General features: G+C 41.2%; 4 protein-coding genes across 4 annotated transcripts; 2 read left to right on the top strand and 2 right to left on the bottom strand.

Moving 5' to 3' along the window:
* Position 1: 1 nt before the first annotated feature.
* Positions 2–2,797, bottom strand: svopl (SVOP-like). Its single transcript, XM_072453574.1, has 15 exons — positions 2,686–2,797; positions 2,493–2,593; positions 2,323–2,421; positions 2,172–2,243; positions 1,975–2,099; positions 1,760–1,823; positions 1,496–1,621; positions 1,286–1,414; positions 1,144–1,217; positions 862–1,058; positions 654–765; positions 504–585; positions 343–432; positions 149–262; positions 2–66 (listed from the first exon to the last, which is right to left on the bottom strand). Exons 1-15 carry the CDS (start codon positions 2,795–2,797, stop codon positions 55–57), a joined length of 1,509 nt encoding a protein of 502 aa, XP_072309675.1. The 3' UTR covers positions 2–54.
* Positions 2,798–4,111: 1,314 nt separating this feature from the next.
* On the bottom strand, positions 4,112–16,367 carry LOC140367481 (UPF0606 protein KIAA1549). The gene is made up of 21 exons (XM_072453978.1): positions 16,281–16,367; positions 15,413–15,595; positions 12,460–13,638; positions 12,293–12,375; positions 11,835–12,134; positions 11,580–11,766; positions 11,450–11,509; positions 11,201–11,352; positions 9,947–10,124; positions 9,650–9,834; positions 9,375–9,577; positions 9,176–9,300; positions 9,082–9,096; positions 8,749–8,933; positions 8,447–8,682; positions 8,188–8,326; positions 7,801–8,094; positions 7,673–7,725; positions 7,477–7,595; positions 7,183–7,337; positions 4,112–7,023 (listed from the first exon to the last, which is right to left on the bottom strand). Exons 2-21 carry the CDS (start codon positions 15,495–15,497, stop codon positions 6,802–6,804), a joined length of 4,155 nt encoding a protein of 1,384 aa, XP_072310079.1. The 5' UTR covers positions 15,498–15,595; positions 16,281–16,367; the 3' UTR covers positions 4,112–6,801.
* A 659-nt stretch (positions 16,368–17,026) lies between these two features.
* LOC140367474 (trypsin-2-like) lies at positions 17,027–18,534 on the top strand. The gene is made up of 6 exons (XM_072453970.1): positions 17,027–17,105; positions 17,207–17,390; positions 17,456–17,531; positions 17,645–17,834; positions 17,893–18,032; positions 18,343–18,534. Exons 1-6 carry the CDS (start codon positions 17,033–17,035, stop codon positions 18,517–18,519), a joined length of 840 nt encoding a protein of 279 aa, XP_072310071.1. The 5' UTR covers positions 17,027–17,032; the 3' UTR covers positions 18,520–18,534.
* Positions 18,535–18,651: 117 nt separating this feature from the next.
* LOC140367475 (chymotrypsinogen A-like) lies at positions 18,652–20,278 on the top strand. Its single transcript, XM_072453971.1, has 5 exons — positions 18,652–18,893; positions 19,050–19,204; positions 19,277–19,375; positions 19,461–19,597; positions 20,098–20,278. The coding sequence occupies exons 1-5, from the start codon at positions 18,685–18,687 to the stop codon at positions 20,266–20,268; spliced, it is 771 nt and encodes a 256-aa protein (XP_072310072.1). The 5' UTR covers positions 18,652–18,684; the 3' UTR covers positions 20,269–20,278.
* Positions 20,279–20,290: the final 12 nt, after the last annotated feature.

Here is a 20,290-nt window from a genome sequence, read left to right as displayed (position 1 = left end):
CTCAGCTTTTTAAAACATATTTAATATTTGTAAATGCAGTCATGTTTTTAGACATCAATGGTTTTGCTGGAAAAAAAAGTTGAAATGTGAATGAAAGACATTGAAAACAACTGTGGAAACAACAAGTAAATATTAAGTAAGAATATACCAGCAAAGCTCGTCCTCTAGTTTCAATAGGTAGCAGAAAGTTTCCTAGAGCACAGACGAGACAGGCAACGGCAAACGGACAGAGGGCCGTTATCACAGAACGGGACATCAACACCTAAATTGATATATTTTTAAAATGATTGGTCACCAAGCCCACACTGAAGATTTGGTTGGACAATAAGGGGATGTGTTTACCTGTGCTATGAATGGTGCAATCATGCCTCCAATGCGACTGAAAGATGTACAAAAGCCCATGCCTAGAGAGCGAGCCGCTGTGGGATACACCTGTAACCACACAAACAGTCACAGGCACAGAAATAATACAACTGTAATCAATTTCAATACGAAAGGTATACCTCTGCAGTGTAAATATAAACCACGTTAAAGTTCATGGACACTAGGGAACGTAGAAGGAAAAACAGCACTGTGAACCCAAACCTAAACAAAGACTGAAGGTCATTAGGCAATACACATTTACTGATGAGTTTACACACAAGGACACTTACATGGTGGTGCAAACATTCAACAACATAAAAAATATGGCTGCCAGCAGCTGTAAAACAGTCAAACTCATCTTCCTTCCAAATATGTTGAGAAGACCAATGTTAAGCGGGACAACTGACAAAAAAAAGGTAATTTTTAATTAAATTAAGGGCACAATAAAAAAAGTTTAAAATTACACAAGTCTGTTCTGTATATAAATAAATGACTTACGGGCAACTTCTCCAAGAGAGCTTATGAGCAGTGTTTGATAGTCATTGTACCCAAATGGTATGCAGTAACATATTCCATCCTCTAGGCGGTGTTTTATCTGCTGCTCATGGTCAGGGTTGGTCACACACAACAGGTTCTTCTCTAACAGCTCAGAGCTGCTCAACACTGAGCCATAATATGCAAATGAAGCAACAAACCTGTTGGATAAATTGTAAATCTGGTTTCTATGCAATTATTAAGCAAATATAACGTCAATGATAATATGTGGATGAATGTCCTTACCAAGTATACCAGAGCAGTAAAGATGTTCTCCTAAAAGTTGGATTGAACAGAATTCTCCAGTTGCCTCGCTCTGTCTAAAAATAACAAATGTTTGGAGACAAACTTTTTAGTTTTAAATTCAATTAGATCACAAAATGCATACTGAAGGAGGTTCCACTAATTGTCCTTGTGGGAGGGAAGCTCTGTTCATCTTTGCAATTTTTTGCAATGTTTTGAGAGCAGCCGGAATGTTTCCTGCAGAAACATGGTAACGTGCAGACTCTGGAATAAACTTTAGAAAAACAGTGAAGTTATATCAGAGGTTTTAAAGACAACAAAAAACATGAGGTGAAATGTCTTTTTTTCCCCATACATTGAACAGGAAAATAAGGAGGACACTAGGTGCAACAGATATCCGAATCATCCATCTCCAGCCCAGTGTGGGGACCACCAGCATCCCCAGGATGATGATCAACATGGAACCTAACATCCAGAAGATCTGTCAACACAAGGCATGCTGGGAGTCAATTTTTGAGTCAGCACAGAAAGCAGGCTTCAATCATTGAAGTACACATATGCTGCTGATGTACAAAGCATCAAAACACTGCAACAAACAGTAAAATGTATGTTCTCTTACAGTGGCCAGGGGCAGCAAAAACGCTCGATACTTTGCAGGAATGAACTCCGTCTTCAACACAAACCTAAAAACATACATTTAAGTTTATTGCTGAACAATAAACAACAGGAATATTCATCACAACATTCAACTATTTTGATGTGTCATATAATCAATATATTATTCAGTGTTAATCGGTTGACAGCATTTGAATTGACTGGTTTAAGAGAGCTGACCCCTGAGAAACTCCGGCGACTCCGCAGCCCACCATACTGCGCAGGAAGATAAACCAGCCATAAGTCGGTGCAAACGATGTGAGAAGGGAGAAATACGCACTCCACACAAAACCTGCAAACACCACCTGAAAACACAAACACGCAGTTGAATTTTTAAAGAGAAACAACGGAGAAATGGAAAGTACTGAGTGTCTTACCTTCCAGCGTCCATATCTGTCAGCCAAATACCCTCCAAGAACACCACACACCATAAAGCCTAGAAAGACAATCTGACAAAACAAACGTAAATATTATTATTTTTTTATGTTGTGTTGTGCAGTTAAGTCTATAATTTCACTCTTCATGTACCATTGAAACAAGTGCCACTTGCCAGTCCTTGAGCCGCCACTCACATCTGATCTCTGGGGACACGACAGCCAGTAACATAATCTCCATCGCTTCAACAATCTTAGATAAACATGATAGTATATAAGTAAAAGGGGGAAAAAATCGAAAAAATATATAACAATTCTTCTTACAGTTGAGGAGCCCATAATGAGAAAAAGCAGGATATGAAAACGTCCAAAGCCAATGGTCTCTACGGCGTCCTCCACACTATAGGTTTGGATTGATTTGGGGGCTGAAGTGTAACAAACATGAATATCTTTTTAAATGTGAACAGTCTTATTGCTCAACCTATTGAGATTATAGATCATTTCACAACTGTCTCACCAATGTTGTTATTAGGGTTATTTGGCTCATGACTGGCTGCCGGTTTCTCTTGCAGTTCCAGGTCCTGGAGATGGATGGCGCTCACCAGCTGAGTTTTCATACCTTCAGCCATTCTAAACAAAAGGATAGTAAGTAGCTTTAATAGTTTATACAAGCTCAATAATTATAATAATCATATATAATATTGTGAAATAAAACTATCCTAACTCTGTCTAAGAAGCGCTGGATGAGATCAAAGCTCGTCCAGCAGGTTTTACCTCCAGGTCTTTTAGGGTCAAACCACTGACAACTTTTGAAACAATGTAAAAACCACAGACTATATGGCACTTGTATATAACGTCACCATTATAGGCCTATACAGAGTCAATGTGGTTATAACGCATTAAAAAGCAGCGACGAGATTACTACACGAATGAATTCTTACCCCAGTCTTCAAAAAAAAACCATCAACGTTCTCTGAAAATGACCGCCTGTTTGCCGAGATACTGGCGGCTGTCGAGATCACGGGAAACACAACCGAGAGCTTTCTGTTCTCATTCTGACGCGGATAAAACGGCCCGATGTTCCCTTCCCGGCTGTTGTTGACCTGTGCAGGTGTATCAGGAAGTGTCATCGTCACTGAGGACGCACCAAACAGCAGCAGGGCGGGGCCAGTTTCACCAGGCTCAATTAACATTCAGGCACGTTCAAGTTTAGCTGCGCCTCGTCTGGATGATCCACGAGGGTTCAAGTGTCCAATGAGGATGAAGAAAAACGCCCAACAGCCTCGTGCAGACCAATGGAGTTATACCAGAAACTCTAACGTCAATTTGCGCTGGTCTCTCTTATCCCTCACGCGCCCATTCAAGAGCCTCGGCAAAGAAACTAACAACTTCCGGCAACATGAGCTCTTTAGGCTGCTTTCAAAGAATGAAGTGTGTAGTCTACAATTGAGAAATAAGATGGGTGTTTGTTTGTTTGTTTGTTTGTTCGTTAGTTTGTTTGTTTGTTTATTTTAAAAAACAAGAATTAGTTTTGACTAGGTTGACTAGTGTGTAACTACTAAATTACTTACACATTAGTTACTTTTAAAAAGCTAATAAGCACAACTTATTACTGCCTCAAGAAAGTAACTTGTATTACTGTGGGAACAGTAATGTGTTACTACTAATTTACTTAAAATTGTAGTAACTCAGTAACTATGTTTTCTATGTGATACATATTTCAACTATAGCACTATGTTTATGGGTAAAAAACCTTTGATAATGTAGTAGATAACTGGGAAGTGGAAGCGTACAGTTTTGCCATTTTGATTGCCATTTTGTCTTGTTGATAGGCCTATTGCAACACTCTCACATAGTATGCTTACTTAAATGTCACTATTTTACAACTACCTCTTTCTCTTAACCAGACTATTTAATAAAAGCAAGTACACCAGTTTAGCAGCTGAAGTTGAACATATTTCTTTAATTTTGTTTAGCACAATCTGACTCTTGGACAATGCAGAACGCAGCTCAGACAGTTGGATTAGAACAAGTCCCGCCACATGGCACACTCAGCTCTGAATAGGCCCGCCTAGTGTTTAACCAGGATGACATTAGTCACATATTTCCTTTATGTTGTCAGAATACAACTTTCACAACAGATGGGACTATTCTCGGGTATAAAGTGCAAAACCAGATGAACAGGGAAAACTCCAAGTCTGCTGCAAGATTTACTTTCAAAGAGTAAAGAGTAATCTTGAGCCAATTACTGTATGACACAAACTGACGTCATGCAGGATACAATTCATGGTTGATTGCATAATTATCAAACAACAAAGCATTGCAATATCAAATATTTGTTTAATCCTGTGTGTAATACATGGTTATCCTGTGCTCTCTGAAGCAGTTTGCACACTGGCAAGCAAATAAAATGTATCCAAACAAAGACGCTGATTCCTTTGTAAAAACCAGAGACTCATGGTCATCAGTGTGATCAGACAGTAATTAAACAACAAGTAATTAAACAACAACAAAAAACACATTATTTTACAAAACATTTGTAAATAGTTTGTGTGCACTGAATGAGCTGAATTCAGAGTTTTCCAGGAGGATAAGCTTCATATTTATTGTGAGAGTAGCTAAACTCAGACACACCTCGAGTTGTTGAATAGCACCGTGTGTGTGTGGGGGTTTCAGCAGGTCCTTTAGGTCGACTAACGGGACAAGTCCCATATGAAAATCTCCAGCTGGTGAACGATGGTAAAGGATATGTTGCCACAGCTGCTTTTCTGATCACTTACACAAGTCTATAATATTCTCTATTTAACACAATATTTAAACACTTTTAAATGTAGCCACCATTCATTTTTAATTCTTTAGGAAAAGAAAAACAAATACAATCTCTTAAATGAATTGTGGTATTTTCAGTTTGATGGAGAATGACACCATGAACATTGCACTGCATTTTCTCCATGTGATGTGGAACATAAAAGGTCTCTTTCTTTTAGCAGCATGCGAGACATTTACAGTACATCACAAATATCTAATGTTCAAACTTGTTGAACATGATATAATGCAGAGACAGACAAACTCTCCCAAAGCCACAAGAGGGCTCACCAACACCGCCCAAAGGAAACCTAGAGGCCTTGTAGGATTACCAAACAGCACCAAGACAATGATTGAAATATTTTTTTTTAATCTAATTATAGTTAAGTATTTATAGTATTACTATAATTAGTCATTTGGTCACAATTAAGGGCCACACTTTAGTTTTTGTATAAGGCTCGATATGGTAATTGAACATTTATAATAGTTAATATAATTTATTTTTCCCTTTTTTACATTTTCTGACCAAACACCTACCTATAATTACAATCTTAACTCGAAAGACTCACTGTATAAGATCGAGTATAAAATGATGAATAATTGCACTGATTCTCTATGGAACTCACAAATCAATATGTCAAAGCATTGCAACAGCAGTATTTTTTGTTATTGGCACCAAAAAATGAGCACACAAGCAAGCAGCTATCAAGCAAAAACTTTGGCTCAAATATTACAGACAACTAAAATACAGCCATATAACAGTAGCTTGGTCTTTTTTGATCAAAATGAAACAAAAACATAGACTTTCATAGACTCTACAAGCAATAAAAATAAATTACATCTCAATACTTTTATAATTACATTAATATTGTGCTCATAGGGTTCATATCAATTTACATTAATTATTATATAGATTTTTTTAAATAAATATTTTTCATAGATTTTTTTAGATCACCATGCCATGAGAACTGTATGCCACCTCCAGCTGTCGACAGTGCAAATACCTTATCTATAAATGGGCTTTGGCTGAGGTGAGTGCGGAAGGCAATGCATGGTAATGAGAGGACTGCGAGGCTTATGGTAGCACCACAAAACGTATCAACTGTAGCGCCCCAAACAACAGAACACAACGTGACATTTTGGTCTTTGAGGGTGTCTTGGACAAGTGATTTTCAAGCTTTTTTGTGCTTTGACAAGTTTCTTCTTCTAAACCTGACATGAACAGTAACTAGCTGAACAATTTTGGACAAATAAAATTGCAATACAATGCTTGTCAAAAAAATTACTCTCAGATATTATCTGAGAGTATTTTTTTTGTCAAGCATTGCGATTACAATTTGATTTGCGATCTGCTTGCAATATATGTTAACAGCAACTTAACTTTTGAAAAATCTATTAGTCAGGACTATAACTCCTGTGTACCACCACAAAAAAGCTTGCATACACCAAGTGGTACCAGAACCACTGAGAAACACTGCCACAGACAATTGCATGTGTAACTTCGGTGATGGATTAACTACCGGTACTCCATTGGAAAAAGGAAATATATAGTTTAGACGAAAACAGATGTATGATCCATTTTAGGAATTTAGGAGTGGTTTGCCTATCTTTGAGAATGGACAGCCCACTCCAGGAAGCACTTGGTGGAATCAGGAAACTGTGTTCAATGAGACATTGATATGGAAAATGGGTGGATCAATGAGACCCTGTAAATCACGGAGGTTCCTTTTGTCTTGTTGGCACAGTCTTGAAGAATAAATTGAAATGTTCCAGTGTGATAAATCCATCCTTTAGAAAGGTACAGTGTTAAAAATCCAAAACAGATTTTTCAGGGGTAGCTGGTTACTGCTGTCTGTTTCTGTGCCAAGCGACGCAGCTCCTCCCTGATAGCCTTTATAAGAGACGCAGAGGTGTGTGCCGAGGGAGATGCATCGTCTGGAGGGTATTCAGGAGTTGGTGAAGTCAAAAGAAGAGGTGGAGCTTGAGAGTCCCGAAAGGATGAGCTAGGCATCTGAAAAACCGATGAAGAAAACTCAGGGAACGACAGCACCTGTAAAAAAAAGCAATAGAATGTTAAGGATATTGAAGCTAAACATGTGTACAATATACATTATGATAACAGTATATTAAGAAGTAAACATATTTTTATTAATACATATTACTGTTTAATATATCTGTGAATTACAAAGTGTACTGTTGAAACACTCACACTTTCTCGACTGGCTCCCGGTCTGGACAGGTCCTGGTCTGAGTGTTGTTGATTCCAACTAGAGCCAGTGGGGCCTGACATACTGCGTCCAACCCCGGGATAAGCACCGATCTGACTGGAAATGCCTATTTGGGTCAGGTGGTGGAGCTGTGCACCTAGGATGAAAAAATAATAAATGTGGATAGTAATCATTCCTGATCCCTTTATTTATTTGGCACTTTTAACTATGATTGCTTATTAAAAAATAAAATAATAATAGAATTTTTCTATATTTGTATAATAAAGCTTGATTACCTGTACTGCCCCCGACAGGTCGTGGTCTGGAGCAGGAGGGGGGCTCATCATATTGCCTACTCAAATAGACTTCAGGGAGTTGGTCTCCACTTGAAACATACCCTGAGCTCAGACCTTGTCTGTATTGAATGCACAGAAGGTACGAGTATAACTTGTCTGCATAGCTCAAATTTCAACTTGAACAGTTGCTACTGACCTCTGCAGCAGACCCTGAACTGAAGTTGGTGACATCCCCAACTCAGCATATCTCTATAGGAGATAAGGACAAAACCATGAACTATCATAATGTCATACCACTGGTAGTTGCCCTGCTGCAGGACTCACTTCTGAGAAAGGGCTGTGAGTGGGGGCGGCTGGGTATGAACCCCATTGCCTGCCTGGCCGGCGGGCTTGGGGGGAGGGGCTAGGCAGAGCAGGGCTTATCCCGCTTACCCCGGCGCTACCCTGCGACGATGGAGACACCAGGGCAAAAGCGTCATCAAGAAGACAGTGCATCTGCTGCCGGGCCTCTTCAATAGACGGCTGAGGGGGCATGTAGGGCGGCGGCGGAGGGGCACAGTCAAACACCTCATCAGTGGGAGAGGGGCTGCCATGGTCTGGGGGAAGATCTGGGTCCGACTGAAAATATTAAGACACAACTTTAAGTACAGAACATATTTAATGAGAAATAATTATTACAAAATATAATAAAAATGGGCTCATCCTTTTTACCATATATGCCACATTGTTTAATCCTGGGTATTTTCTGTAAGTGGCACTTCCGTGGTCAATGAGCAGTCGGTCTCTGTCTGTATCAGGTAGACTTCCCGGACCTTGTTGAGGGTGACGCCCCCGAGGAGAACGTCTCCCTCTGTAAAAATCAATTGTAGTATCAAATAAAAACATATTGACATGTGATTTGACGATGTTTAATTTTTTTGATAAACTATTCTATTAATTTGTTGAAAAATAAGAGTAGAAAAAGTGTAACCTTCTCCTAGAGTCAGTGGGTGTTGGGGGTGATGGGGTGTCGGCCTGTAGAATACAGTCCATGTGATCATGAGCAGAGCTGTACAGACGTTGAGCTGTCTCACTCTGCACCGGACCATCCCCAAATGCATCCATGATGTCATCCATGGAAGGGAACTCACACTGACCCCTTCTCTTGGCACGCTGCCTCAGCTTGTTCCTATGATGCTCAATCTCTGACTTGTGCCTGAGTGCCACCTGGATCAAACCGAGCAGACAGTTAACTCCAATACAGAATATGTCATGCCAAATGAAGGTGCTGACCTTTTCAGCATGAGTGGGACTGCGTTGTGGAGGTGTGTGCTGGGATGAGGGACTTGGGCGTGGCTGCATGGCAATTAATTGCACCTTGTTGGCCGGGCGACGTGTGCACTCAGAGGAACCTTTTGACACGCGGTCAACGTGGTCAAAGATTGACGAGGAGGAAAGCAGCTCATCTGGGCCACTGCCTGGAAGGTGGATTACAATAAAAAAGGCAAGTCTATGAAGAATGTTTACATTCATGTTGTGTCATGTCTGTCCATTAGCATGCACTGTCCCAATCAGATGAATACGTAAAGAAATAGTGCACATATTAAAAGCATAATATAAACATACCCATTTTATTTCTTCCTTCAGTTGTAAAAAAAAAGAAGAGAAGAACTTATTAGTTCATAATGTTGGCTTAAAAAAACAAAACATGAACACAGACCATTTTTGGGCTTCCTCTGCTGTTTGCTTTCAACAGGAGTTGCTACGGGGCGAGTACTCTCCTCTGCTGACTCTCTGCCACTTGACTGGTCACTGCCAAGTGAGTCACCATCTGATGGGCTCATTCTAACACAAAATAGTTAAGTTCATATTTATTCATATATCAGTTCCTTTTTTTGGCACAGCTGTGCAGCACCGACCTGCCCCTACGCCGGCTCGACCTTGTAACTTTAGTGGATGACCCTTTTGATTTTGGAGTATTGAGATCTCCATCTGAAGGTGCGGCCTCCTTGACAGGAACAGGCAGAGGTCCAGGCTCCTGAATCACCATGATGTCGTCTTTACTGTGCTGGCCAAGATGTAATTTGGCAAAGTCAAAGCCTTTCACACTGGGAGCCTGGAGCTAAAAGCACACAGAATGTCAGAATATTACTGTGATACAGGTAAAGGAATACTGCTGTGATTGGCATCTGACCTTTTGCCTCTGCTGAATGGTATTGATAGCATCTGGCTGAAACTCTAGCTTATCTGAACCACACAATTTCCAGTACAAAATGATGATGATGAATATGGCCAGGAGGACAGGGACCACCACTCCAACAATGAGCCAAATGCTGCTGCTCTGAGTCTCAGCGGGAGGCACTGTCAGTGTCTCCACAGCTGGACACACAGAGACAGAAGAAAGTGTCAGGTACAAAAATACATTCATTCATTTTCTACCGCTACAAAAATACAAACATATAAAACAGAAATATACTCCTAGGTGCCTCACATTGAGCCAAAGGCCTCTGAACTCGATGTCCAAGTACGATAGCTGCCCTCTGCAGATCCAAGTGGTTCAGTGAGGCCGCAGTGACCTCAGCAGGTATACGCTCACCCCCTGGGCCCTCCACAAAATACAAGACCTCCAGAGGGCGCTCTGCCCCAGACAGCTTTGCCACCCTCACCACCTGAGCCAGAAATATTTTTTTTTTAATTATAAACAAATCATTTTACTCTCAGCAATTGTGCATTAGTAGTAAAATGCGGCATATACTAAGCGAGACCACTTCACCAGAAAATGGCATTTCAGAAATGGAAGGGTTTGACTGATATGAATGTTTTTAAATTAATACAAATATTTTTACATTTTAAAAAGTGTATTTTGGTCATGGTATTTAGACATTATTGTACATTAATTACTGAAACATTTATTTTAGGCTCTATTCATATCATAATCAATTGTTTCTGCAATATGTTCCTAAATTGAGGTTAAACTAAATCTGAATGCGACGCTGCGAGCTAACCTGAGCATGCAACTCACTGATTAGTTTATTGTTTAGATTTTTAAAATAGATTACTGAGGCAGACTTCTGTCGAAAGGACTGAAAATTACAAAAAGCAAACAATGTGGAAATAACAGCTGGTGCAGCCTGAAACAAATGCATCAGGACTGACTGGAGTTTACATGAAAAGAAAGCAGCGTGACAAACCCATGTCTTCTCAGAGAGAACAGCTTTGGCTTCACCTGAGCAGGGTGCATGGGTCTCGGGATGTTGTGTTTATTGTGCTCAGGACATGGGTGTGCTACGTTTAGTGTGGTTACACATTTGACAAATGGTAACAAACAGAGAATGGCAGAGTAAAAGACCGCGTTGCAGCTGCGACAGATGTTGGTCTATTCTGTGTGTTAACAATATATTTACTTTTGAATAAGTCATATTGTTCATTACCAGATGTGTAACTTTATTTTCAAGTGTAGAGAGTGCGGTTTATTATGTCTTGTGTCAATGTGTGTGCATCTCAGTGCGAGACGTTACCTGCAGCATTATTTTTATGTGGCATATTTTGATCTTGTTAAATGGTCACATTGGTCAGGAAGTTTAGTTTAGAAATGTGATACACGGGGGTGCAGATTTTTTAATTTCATTTTTATTTTTCTTAAAGAGGGTGGGGTTATAATAAAGGTATAATAGAATAGCCATGCTATTTTTTTGCATTTAAAAACTGCAGTACTATACTTGTTACTGATAAGCTTAAATCTTACTTGGAGACTGTTATTGCCCACTGCTGTAGCTCTCCTCCAGCGTCTTCTTCTTACTCCACTCAGACCTTCCTCCAACAGAAGAGCCAAACGTCTTTCCAATTGTGCTTTAAAACTTCTCTCAGCAACCTGCTGATCCTGAACACCCAACAAGACTAAAAACACCACAAAACAGAATAGAAAACATGTTGCTGGTTTTAAAATTTGTGATTTATTTTGAGATTTTCATCATTGCAATAGGTATGATTGTACCTGTGCGGACCCATGTGGAGCGCCGATGATGAGATGTGTTGAGTTCTGGGTAATGAAATGCTGTGGATGACAACAAAGTTTAACACATTGATTTACTTCTTCAACTACACATGTTGTGACTGTTTCTTACGCTCTGCAATCTGTAGAGCAGGATATCCAACGTAGAAGCTGAACTCAACATGGCTGAGCTTCCTCAGATGTTCACTGACTTCTGACCCTGTCAGGTAGCCCCGCCCATCTCTTACTGCAAATGTAATGTCCACAGGAATCTTCTGTTGCTTCTCAGGTCTTGTCAAGCCAACCGTGATATTTAACAGCTGGAAACAGAAAATGTATTACATTTCTAAAATGGTTCAGAAATAGCATGATAAAGTATGCAACTGACCTGGACACTAATATTGCTGTTCTCATGAGCGCGTCTGCGACTCTCAGCATAGGCCATAAGCAAACCCTTTTCAACTCGTTCGCTGAAATTACACACTCTCACATCTACATGTGAGGGCACAAATTGCAGAATGGTGTGGATCTGATAGACAAGGTCTGGTATAGTGTAGAGAGGTGAGACAGTGGGGATGGAGCCAAAGGTGCGCCCTGTTTGTCGAAGGGCATTGATAACAGACACAGCAGTATAGATCAAAGGTCCGGAGACGACCCGGAAAGCAAAACTTGATGGCGTTCTCAGAAACTGTTCAGAGAGAGAAAAATATGATTGATTTAAATAAATTATTGAATTATAAATTATATAAATTATTTAATTATACATTAGTTAAATGTACAAGCATTTAGGTCACCTAAAGTAAAATGAGTATTGTTATACTTTTTAAAAAATGAAATTATAATTACCTGGAGTTCCACTGAGCGATTGAACTCCCTTTTTAGCAGCTCTCTGACTGGACTGAAACTCGCTGATGATCCTTTAGAGCTTACTGAACACAAACAATCAAAATAATATCACTTGGTTTACACCTGTACATTAGTTTAGCTTAATGTATAAAACCAGATTTCTTTACCTATTCTGACAAGGTACATTTCTGGCTTGGTGGCATTACAAAGGTACTGCCTGGTTGGGGGGTTGATCCGGGGTGTGGTGACTGGTGGGGCCTTGGTTTGGCTTATCGCTATAATTTGGGTGGTCTTTGCAATCACTTTGGTTGTTGTGACAGGAGAAGTCTTGGTGGTAGAGGCAAGGGTGGTGGTTGTAGGTTTTTGTGTGATGACTGGAGGTCTATCTGCTTTTTCTGGTTGGGAAGGTGGTCTTTCTGGGGGAGAGGGAGCCATTTGTCCTGTAGTGTTTGACGGGGGAGGGAGTGAGGGCTTTCCCAACATGGGAGTAAAATCTTCGGGTTTAGGTGGAGGAGTAGGCTTGGAAGGATGCTTGAATTTGCTTGCTACTGTTGGTGAGGGGGTCAGAGGAGGTGTGGGTCTGCTGACCTCTGGACTCACAGATGAGCTCGGCGTTGGAGTAGGGAGAAGATGTGTTGGAGATTGTGTAGCCGTGGGAGATATAGATGCTTTTGTTACAGTGCGCTCTCTCTCCCATTCCCGCTCTCGCTCCCTCTCCCGAGCGAGCAGGTTGGTGTAATACTCCAAACTGTTCATGTCAGGTAGTAAAAGCTCAGTGGGTTCCAGAGGCATCATGTCCTCTGGATCATAATCCTCGTCCCAGGTAGGGAACAGGTCTGGCTGGGCGGGCCCTCCATGTAGTCCTATGGTGGGAGTAGAAAGGGATGGAGATAGGCGAGAGACAAGGGGCAATGTGGGCCTGCTGGGTAATGCCGAGTTGTAGGAGACCCAGCGGTCATCATCATCATCGTAAGGCTGACTGGGCAGGGGAGTGGACAAGACTAGCTCATCCCCATCGGGCACCATGAAAGACAAAGTTTCCACGTAATCTCCTGAGCCCCAGGTCTCTTCTAGTGATGGACCCTGCTCAAGTGATGGGTGTGGAGGGATTATGGTCGGCTGGCTGTGGGGTGGCAGCGGTGGGGGTATACTAGGAGAAAGCAGGTCTGGTGGTCGAAGCAGGAGATGAATGCCTTGAGCGCCAGTATCCGAGTCTTCAGCCAAACTTGTGCCACCCATGCTCCTGTAGTAACCATGATCAGAGACTTGGCTCGCAGACTGTTGTCTCAGAGGCAAAGAGGAAGATGGCAATGAAGACTCTGCTGTTCTATTTGTGTTGGGCCTATCTAAAAATAAAAAAGACAGCGATTAGCCGAGGTGTGCACATTGAAATTACCTAGGAATGGATATATCTAATGCCTATGTCTGTATTTTCTATACACTAAACCAAATTATATATGACACAAACGAGCTGGGTCAAGTTTTTACTTAGTTTTTATCTTTTGTATTGCCTTGATTTTTATTGTGAAGCACTTTGGTCACTTAGAGTCCTGACTAGAACCAGGAAGTACCATCACATTAATCCTGTTCTCAGGTCTCTGAGACTTTAAAGCAGCTCTGCTTATGTACAAGTCTCTCCATGGCCTAGCACCAAAGTACATCTCAGACATGTTAGTGACATATGAACCATCTCAGACTCTGAGGACCTCAGGGACCGGCTTCCTGCTGGTGCCAGGGTCAGGCCTAAACATGGACTGGCCTCCTGCTGGTGCCAGGGTCAGGACTAAACATGGACTGGCCTCTTGCTGGTGCCAGAGTCAGGACTAAACATGGACCGGCCTCCTGCTGGTGACCAAAGAGTCAGGACTAAAAATGGACCGGCCTCCTGCTGGTGCCAGAGTCAGGACTAAACATGGACCGGCCTCCTGCTGGTGCCAGAGTCAGGACTAAACATGGGGAATCTGCATTTCAGTTTTATGAAGCTAAGATCTGGAACAGTCTTCCTGAAGATGTGACTCTGACAATGTTCAAATCTAAGCTAAAACAGTTTTGTTGAGCTGTGCATATGACTGAAAGGATTTTCTCTGCACTTCTCTTTTATTTCTTAAACTGTTTTGTGATTTCTGTCATGTCTTTGTGATTTGAACGCATTTGTTCCTGTTGTGTGAAGCACTTTGAATTGCATTAGGTATGAAATGTGCTCTACAAATAAACTGGCCTTGCCTTGCCTTTGAGTGTTGTAAAGGGCTTTATAAATAAAGATAGATTGATTGATTGATTGATTGATTGATTAAAGCACATGAAGTTTATAATTTTAGTTTCTGTTTGGACATAGGCAGTATCAATAATCACATACATACATGTGCGTGTGTGCGTGTGTGTGTGCGTGTGTGCGTGTGTGCGTGTGTGCGTGTGTGTGTGCGTGTGTGCGTGTGCACGTGTGCGCGTGTGCGCGTGTGCGTGTGTGTGTATGTATATATTTTAATTGAATAATAAGAATAATAATATTGCAATTTTAAATATTTCAACTAATTTAAAAAAATGTTTTTTTCTGAATGCTAGCAACCTTCACACAGTCTTGATTGAGCCCCTTTCATCCAGTACCAACTCTGTTGCCATAGTGACGCAGTGCTGTGCGACCTACGTGACGCTTCATTGGTATTCTGGAGACGACGCCCTCAGATCACACAGATACAGAAGGGGAAAGATATTAAGATAATGATAACTCAAGGGCCATGCTTTGACAAATAACTTTATTTTGCAAGTTTATAATATTGGGGTGCATTCAATTGCTTTTGTAGAGGCACAACAAACTAAACTAGAAATTAGTCTGACAGCAAAAAGGATAGACACAAACTATAAATTAAATTTCACAATAGCTAATGTTTTGAAAGATTTTGTATTGATTAATCTGTTACCAATTATAAAAAAAACATTTCACCTACTGTGGGTTTATAAATCTTAAGTTTTCAATAGTCACTGGCATGAGCAGTCAGGTTAAAGCTCGGGCTGTGCTGTATGTTGAGAAGAGGTGGTGTCTGTGACTCATTATCAGTGGGAGGACAAAATGAAGTGATGGCTTCATCTTATTCCATAACATAGTAACAAAGTGGGATTTACCTTGAAAAGAGTCGTCTGCTGAGAGCATGTGGACTACTAGGCCCATGAGCAGCAGTCGTGTGGGCAGTGCTGGCCTGAAGACCATGGCTCCAGGGTCCGTCAGGGTACCACTCAGGTGTTGGGGTCCATGTCCTCAAAGGGTCAAGGCCACTATGCTGTGCCATTAGAGCAAATCATGAAGGCCTAGGGGGGACACAAATGTATGTTGTTGCTTAAGGATGGTTCATCTTAATATAATTTAATACTTACTGTGTATATTTAAGTCGTTTGTTGTAGGTTAACCATAATATTAGACCCATTTGCTGCAAAAAACCTTAATTTTATTATAAGCCTATCCCGTTTTCAATCAAAAACTAGCCCTACACATCTTACACTACCTAACATTTCTCCTCTGCCTTAATGTCTGTGGCTGTATCATGAGTCCAACACTGTCATGCATCGATCAAGTTCCAGTGAAATGAGCTTCCCCCACAGGCCCAAATCCACCTGCCGGCCCCGGTTCTGTTACCTTCTTCACTGACCCCATTACCGAATCAAGCGTGCGATTAAGATGCTCTGGGGCACGCTTGTCACAAGACAGTAACAGTCCTATGCATTCACTATTATGCAATTGCCTTGTCGTCGAGTCTGGCCAATCCGCTATGGTACAACAGAAAAACCTCATCGGAGAGGATGAGAGAAGGAGAGAATCGCCTCCTCGAGCCGCCTCCCTCTCTGGCAGGGCTGAAGCCTGCATGCCGCTACAACGGCACCAGCACCAGCACTGAAGCCGTGTCTGACACCTAACACCAGCCCCTGCACTCACACATGCAGCCGTTGCCTCGTTCGCTTATTGTGTTCACATATAACAACGGAAAAGAGTCCATACCTGTCAATGCCATCCTGGAGATGCGGTTAAGGAGCGTCACGCCTCTCACTGCGTGCTGCGCGCTCCCTGCGCGCGCGGGCATTTGTGGACGCACGCGTCTTGGTACGACGCTACCCTGCAACATCATGTGATAGACTATTAGAACAAGCAGCTCCAGTATGCTCACAGTTCTCCATGAGTCTACCCACTAGAATTGCATCTCAAAAGCTAAAAGGGCGCAGTTCAACACAATTCAGGCCCTATTCAACTCTTTATCAACAGACAAACGATGTGGTCTTACGAAGACATTAGGAGCCAACACAAATCATACTCTAGAACAGTGGTCCCCATAGTGGTCGCGTGATCATTTCAGGGGGTCCCCAGATCATGTGAAAATGTACGAGACTAAGCTAAGTAAGTGTCCTTTTTAATAGGTTATAAAATTACTCTATTTAGGTATTTGTGAGACCTATTTCTTCTGGTTTGGTTGGTCGATGCCTATATATATATATATATAGGCATCGACCATATATATATATATATATATATATATATATATATATATATATATATATATATATATATATATACAAATATAAATAACGTTGAACAGGAAGTATGTTTCTGAATAATGCAGGACGTTTTGAGTAATCCGCAGGTGTTTCTAATGATTGACTGCAGGCATGAAGCTGCGCCTCCTCCTCTTGGTTTTACTTTGTAAGAAAATTATGTTTTTTTTGCGAGAAATGTAATTGTTTCAGATCAATATTCTTATGTTTGTAGGTGGACAGGGTATCACTGTAAATCACACCGAGGAACATCTGTCTGGTGTTTTTGCCTTCAGTGGTGAGTTTAGGTTATTTGCTAATATGTTTGTGAAATAATGTGTTACAGTGCGTGTTCATGGGACCTGTAAACAGTAGTGATTGTGTTGGGATTGTTCTCAGATCTAGCCGGGCTGCGCTCCTTCTTGCCTGAAGTTGAGTTTGAGCCCAGAATAATTGGAGGACAGGAGGCATGGTCTCACTCATGGCCCTGGCAGGTTTCTCTGAGGTTTTCCACAATATCCGCATGTGGAGGGGCCATAATATCAACACGCTGGGTTCTTTCTGCTGCTCACTGCTTCAATAGGTGTGGTTATACAGGCTTTAGTTTTGACATTCTGGAATAGTGTATTCATGAATCATGTCTTACAGATACAAAAAAGCTTCTTTGTGGACAGTCTTGGCTGGAAAACATGATCTGGACAAACCAAAGGAAAAAGGTCAGCAGGTTAGTTGATTCGTTTTTGGACTACTGGTGTTTATATTTAAACGTAAATTATAAAATGTTATATGTAATTTTGAAAAGTCAGTTGACTTTCTCTCACTTCTAATGAACTGCAGTTGGTTCCAGTGAGTAGAATCATTAGCCATAATGATTACAACACTCGGACTAAAGAGCATGACATAGCCTTGTTGAGGCTCAAGGAACCGCTCATCTTCAATGATTTTGTGAGACCAATCAACATCTGGATGAGTGAACTGCCCTTGTCCATTGGATGCACTATCACAGGCTGGGGGTCAACGAGAGAAAGTAAGTTGGTCACATGAGTTCTGCACTCCTATGTGACTGCTTGTGCCTTGTTCCTCAGATGGACCTCATGTGAACAGATTACAGGAAGTCAATGTCACCATCATTCCCTCTGAAGTCTGCAACAAATATTATGTTGGTAGAATTCTCGACACAATGTTTTGTGCAGGAAAGGAAAAAGGCGGTGTGGATGCCTGTCAGGTAAGTGTGTGTGTGTGTGTGTGTGTGTGTGTGTGTGTGTGTGTGTAAAAAAATTTAAATTGCAATGGCAAATTAACCTCTCCCTGTGTCTAGATGGGTTTCCCTCAACTACCCAAAACTTGCTAATCTATCTAAAAATAAAATTTTGCATGGTCGCCAGGCACACTGTTTGGAAGCTTCCCACTGCTCCTGCAGGCTGGGGAGCAATAATGTGTGCCAAAAAACATTTTATATTGATGCCCTGTGTTTGCATGGGTGTTCAACTTTGTCAGCGGCTGACCACATATTTGTTTTGCACTTTTTGTCTCAGGGGGACTCGGGAGGGCCCTTGTCCTGCTTCAATGGGAGCAGGTATGAGCTTGCAGGTTTAGTTAGCTGGGGTGTTGGTTGTGGACGGGCAAAAAAGCCGGGAGTCTACACAAAAATACAGAATTTGGTTCCATGGATCGCTAATGTCATAAGTAAACGACACTCTTTTGCCAAATAAATTGGATACATCTGACCTACGTGACACTGTTTCTGTTTTTACAGAAGAATACACTGGTACTAGACCAATTGATGCGCCTGAGACAGGTTGGTTTCAGAAGACTGTTTTAAACATTTACAGCATTTGGATTATCGGTTTGCTTTGCCAGCAGAAGACAACTGTGGAATGCAATGGGGCAGAGCTTGTGTGAATGTCCCACACATTGCAGTGTTGCACCAGTCCCAGGATGGTGTAGTTTCTGTGCAGAATGTCAGTGAGTGCTGTCCGTTTTACTGGCCTTGGCATGTCAGTATACAACAGAATGGGCACCATTACTGCAGTGGAACTCTGATCCACAATCAGTTTGTCATCACAGCACAACATTGCCATGTCTGGTAAGAAGAAACTATAAATTGCTCTCCTTTTTCTGTGGCATAGCATTTTTATTTTACATTTAATAGTTTAATACATTTTAATTTGTATATGCATGATAGAGATATGGGTTTTATGTAATTATTTTTGGTACTTTTTCCAACTCTGCTGCTCTTCAGGCTTGAGGACACCGTGGGTTTGGGAATACATGACCTCAGGTACTCCTCCTCACAAAGAATTCCTGTAGAAAAAGTTATCAATCTACGTCAAGATGGTAGCTTTCCTCCAGGCTTTGACCTGTCCTTGATCAGGCTCCGCAGACCTGCTAGACTTGGTACTGAGCCTACTTCAGACACAAACAGAAAGCTCTGACAGACATTTAAGATGTATATGTATTTTTCTTAAGGCAGATATGTGGCTCCCATATGTGTCCCCGACCAGGATGAGGATGGGGATTTGGATTCTAGCTGGTCTTGTGCAGTGACTGGATGGGGAGGAACTATGGGTGAGGAACTATGGGGAGGTTAAAATACATTGCACATAAACTTAATTTTGGTATGTTACATTTCTCATGTTGTGAATATGTACAGGGGGCGTTAATCCAAACCGTTTGCACCATGCTCTTGTGACACTGTTGAACCAGACCGCCTGTAAAGACAAGTGGGGCAAAGACATGATCAAAGACACTCACATCTGTACTGATCCTGCAGCTTCTACTTCCTGCCTGGTAATCTCAAACAACAAACCTATTTGTACAAACAATTTTGAGCTGTGAAGGCTCAGAGGCCTGTTTCATAAAACGTGTTTCTTTGTTATGCTAGACTTAAATGGCCAAGTATGACTGTCATTTGGGTTTCTTAATTCAGGATCACTCTGTCTCATTCAGTCGCTATGGCAATTTAGACCGAGAACTTGGACTGGTCTAGAGCAGACTTGAATCACATTTTCAAGAGGAAGTAATATAAACATGTTAGATTTTTCTTAGTTAACTTAGTTAAAGTAACTTGGTTACTAAAACTTTATATTTACAGAATATAAAGTTAGGCTGTTAGAATTATGATAGACTAACTTTATCAAATGTTTCATTTATAATATGTACATGAGCCTATCTTCAATAACCGAATCCTTTTTCATTACATCAAGTTTAAATTCTAATTGCTAGACATTGTTTGGGCTCAGTCAAGTGAAAGTTGAGCAGTCTGACTTATTATTATTTCTGTATTTCAGGGCGACTCGGGAGCTCCTCTGGTCTGTCGGAAGAGTGGGGCTTACTTCCTGTTTGGAGTTGTTTCATGGGGTAGCAGCCAATGCCATATGGATTTTCCAGCAGTTTTCACCAGAGTGCCACGTTTCTATTCATGGATCTCAGAGAAAATAGGAGCCTATGATAGTCTCTAGTAGAAGTCATTCCCCACTGGAA

The sequence above is a fragment of the Eucyclogobius newberryi genome, unplaced genomic scaffold (assembly GCF_026437365.1).
Source record: "Eucyclogobius newberryi isolate DKJ021-1_F unplaced genomic scaffold, fEucNew1.0.hap1 SCAF_2, whole genome shotgun sequence".
NCBI classification, from domain to species: domain Eukaryota; kingdom Metazoa; phylum Chordata; class Actinopteri; order Gobiiformes; family Gobiidae; genus Eucyclogobius; species Eucyclogobius newberryi.
The sequence above is the reverse complement of the archived record's forward strand: the minus strand, read 5'-3'. Positions and strand labels throughout refer to the sequence as shown.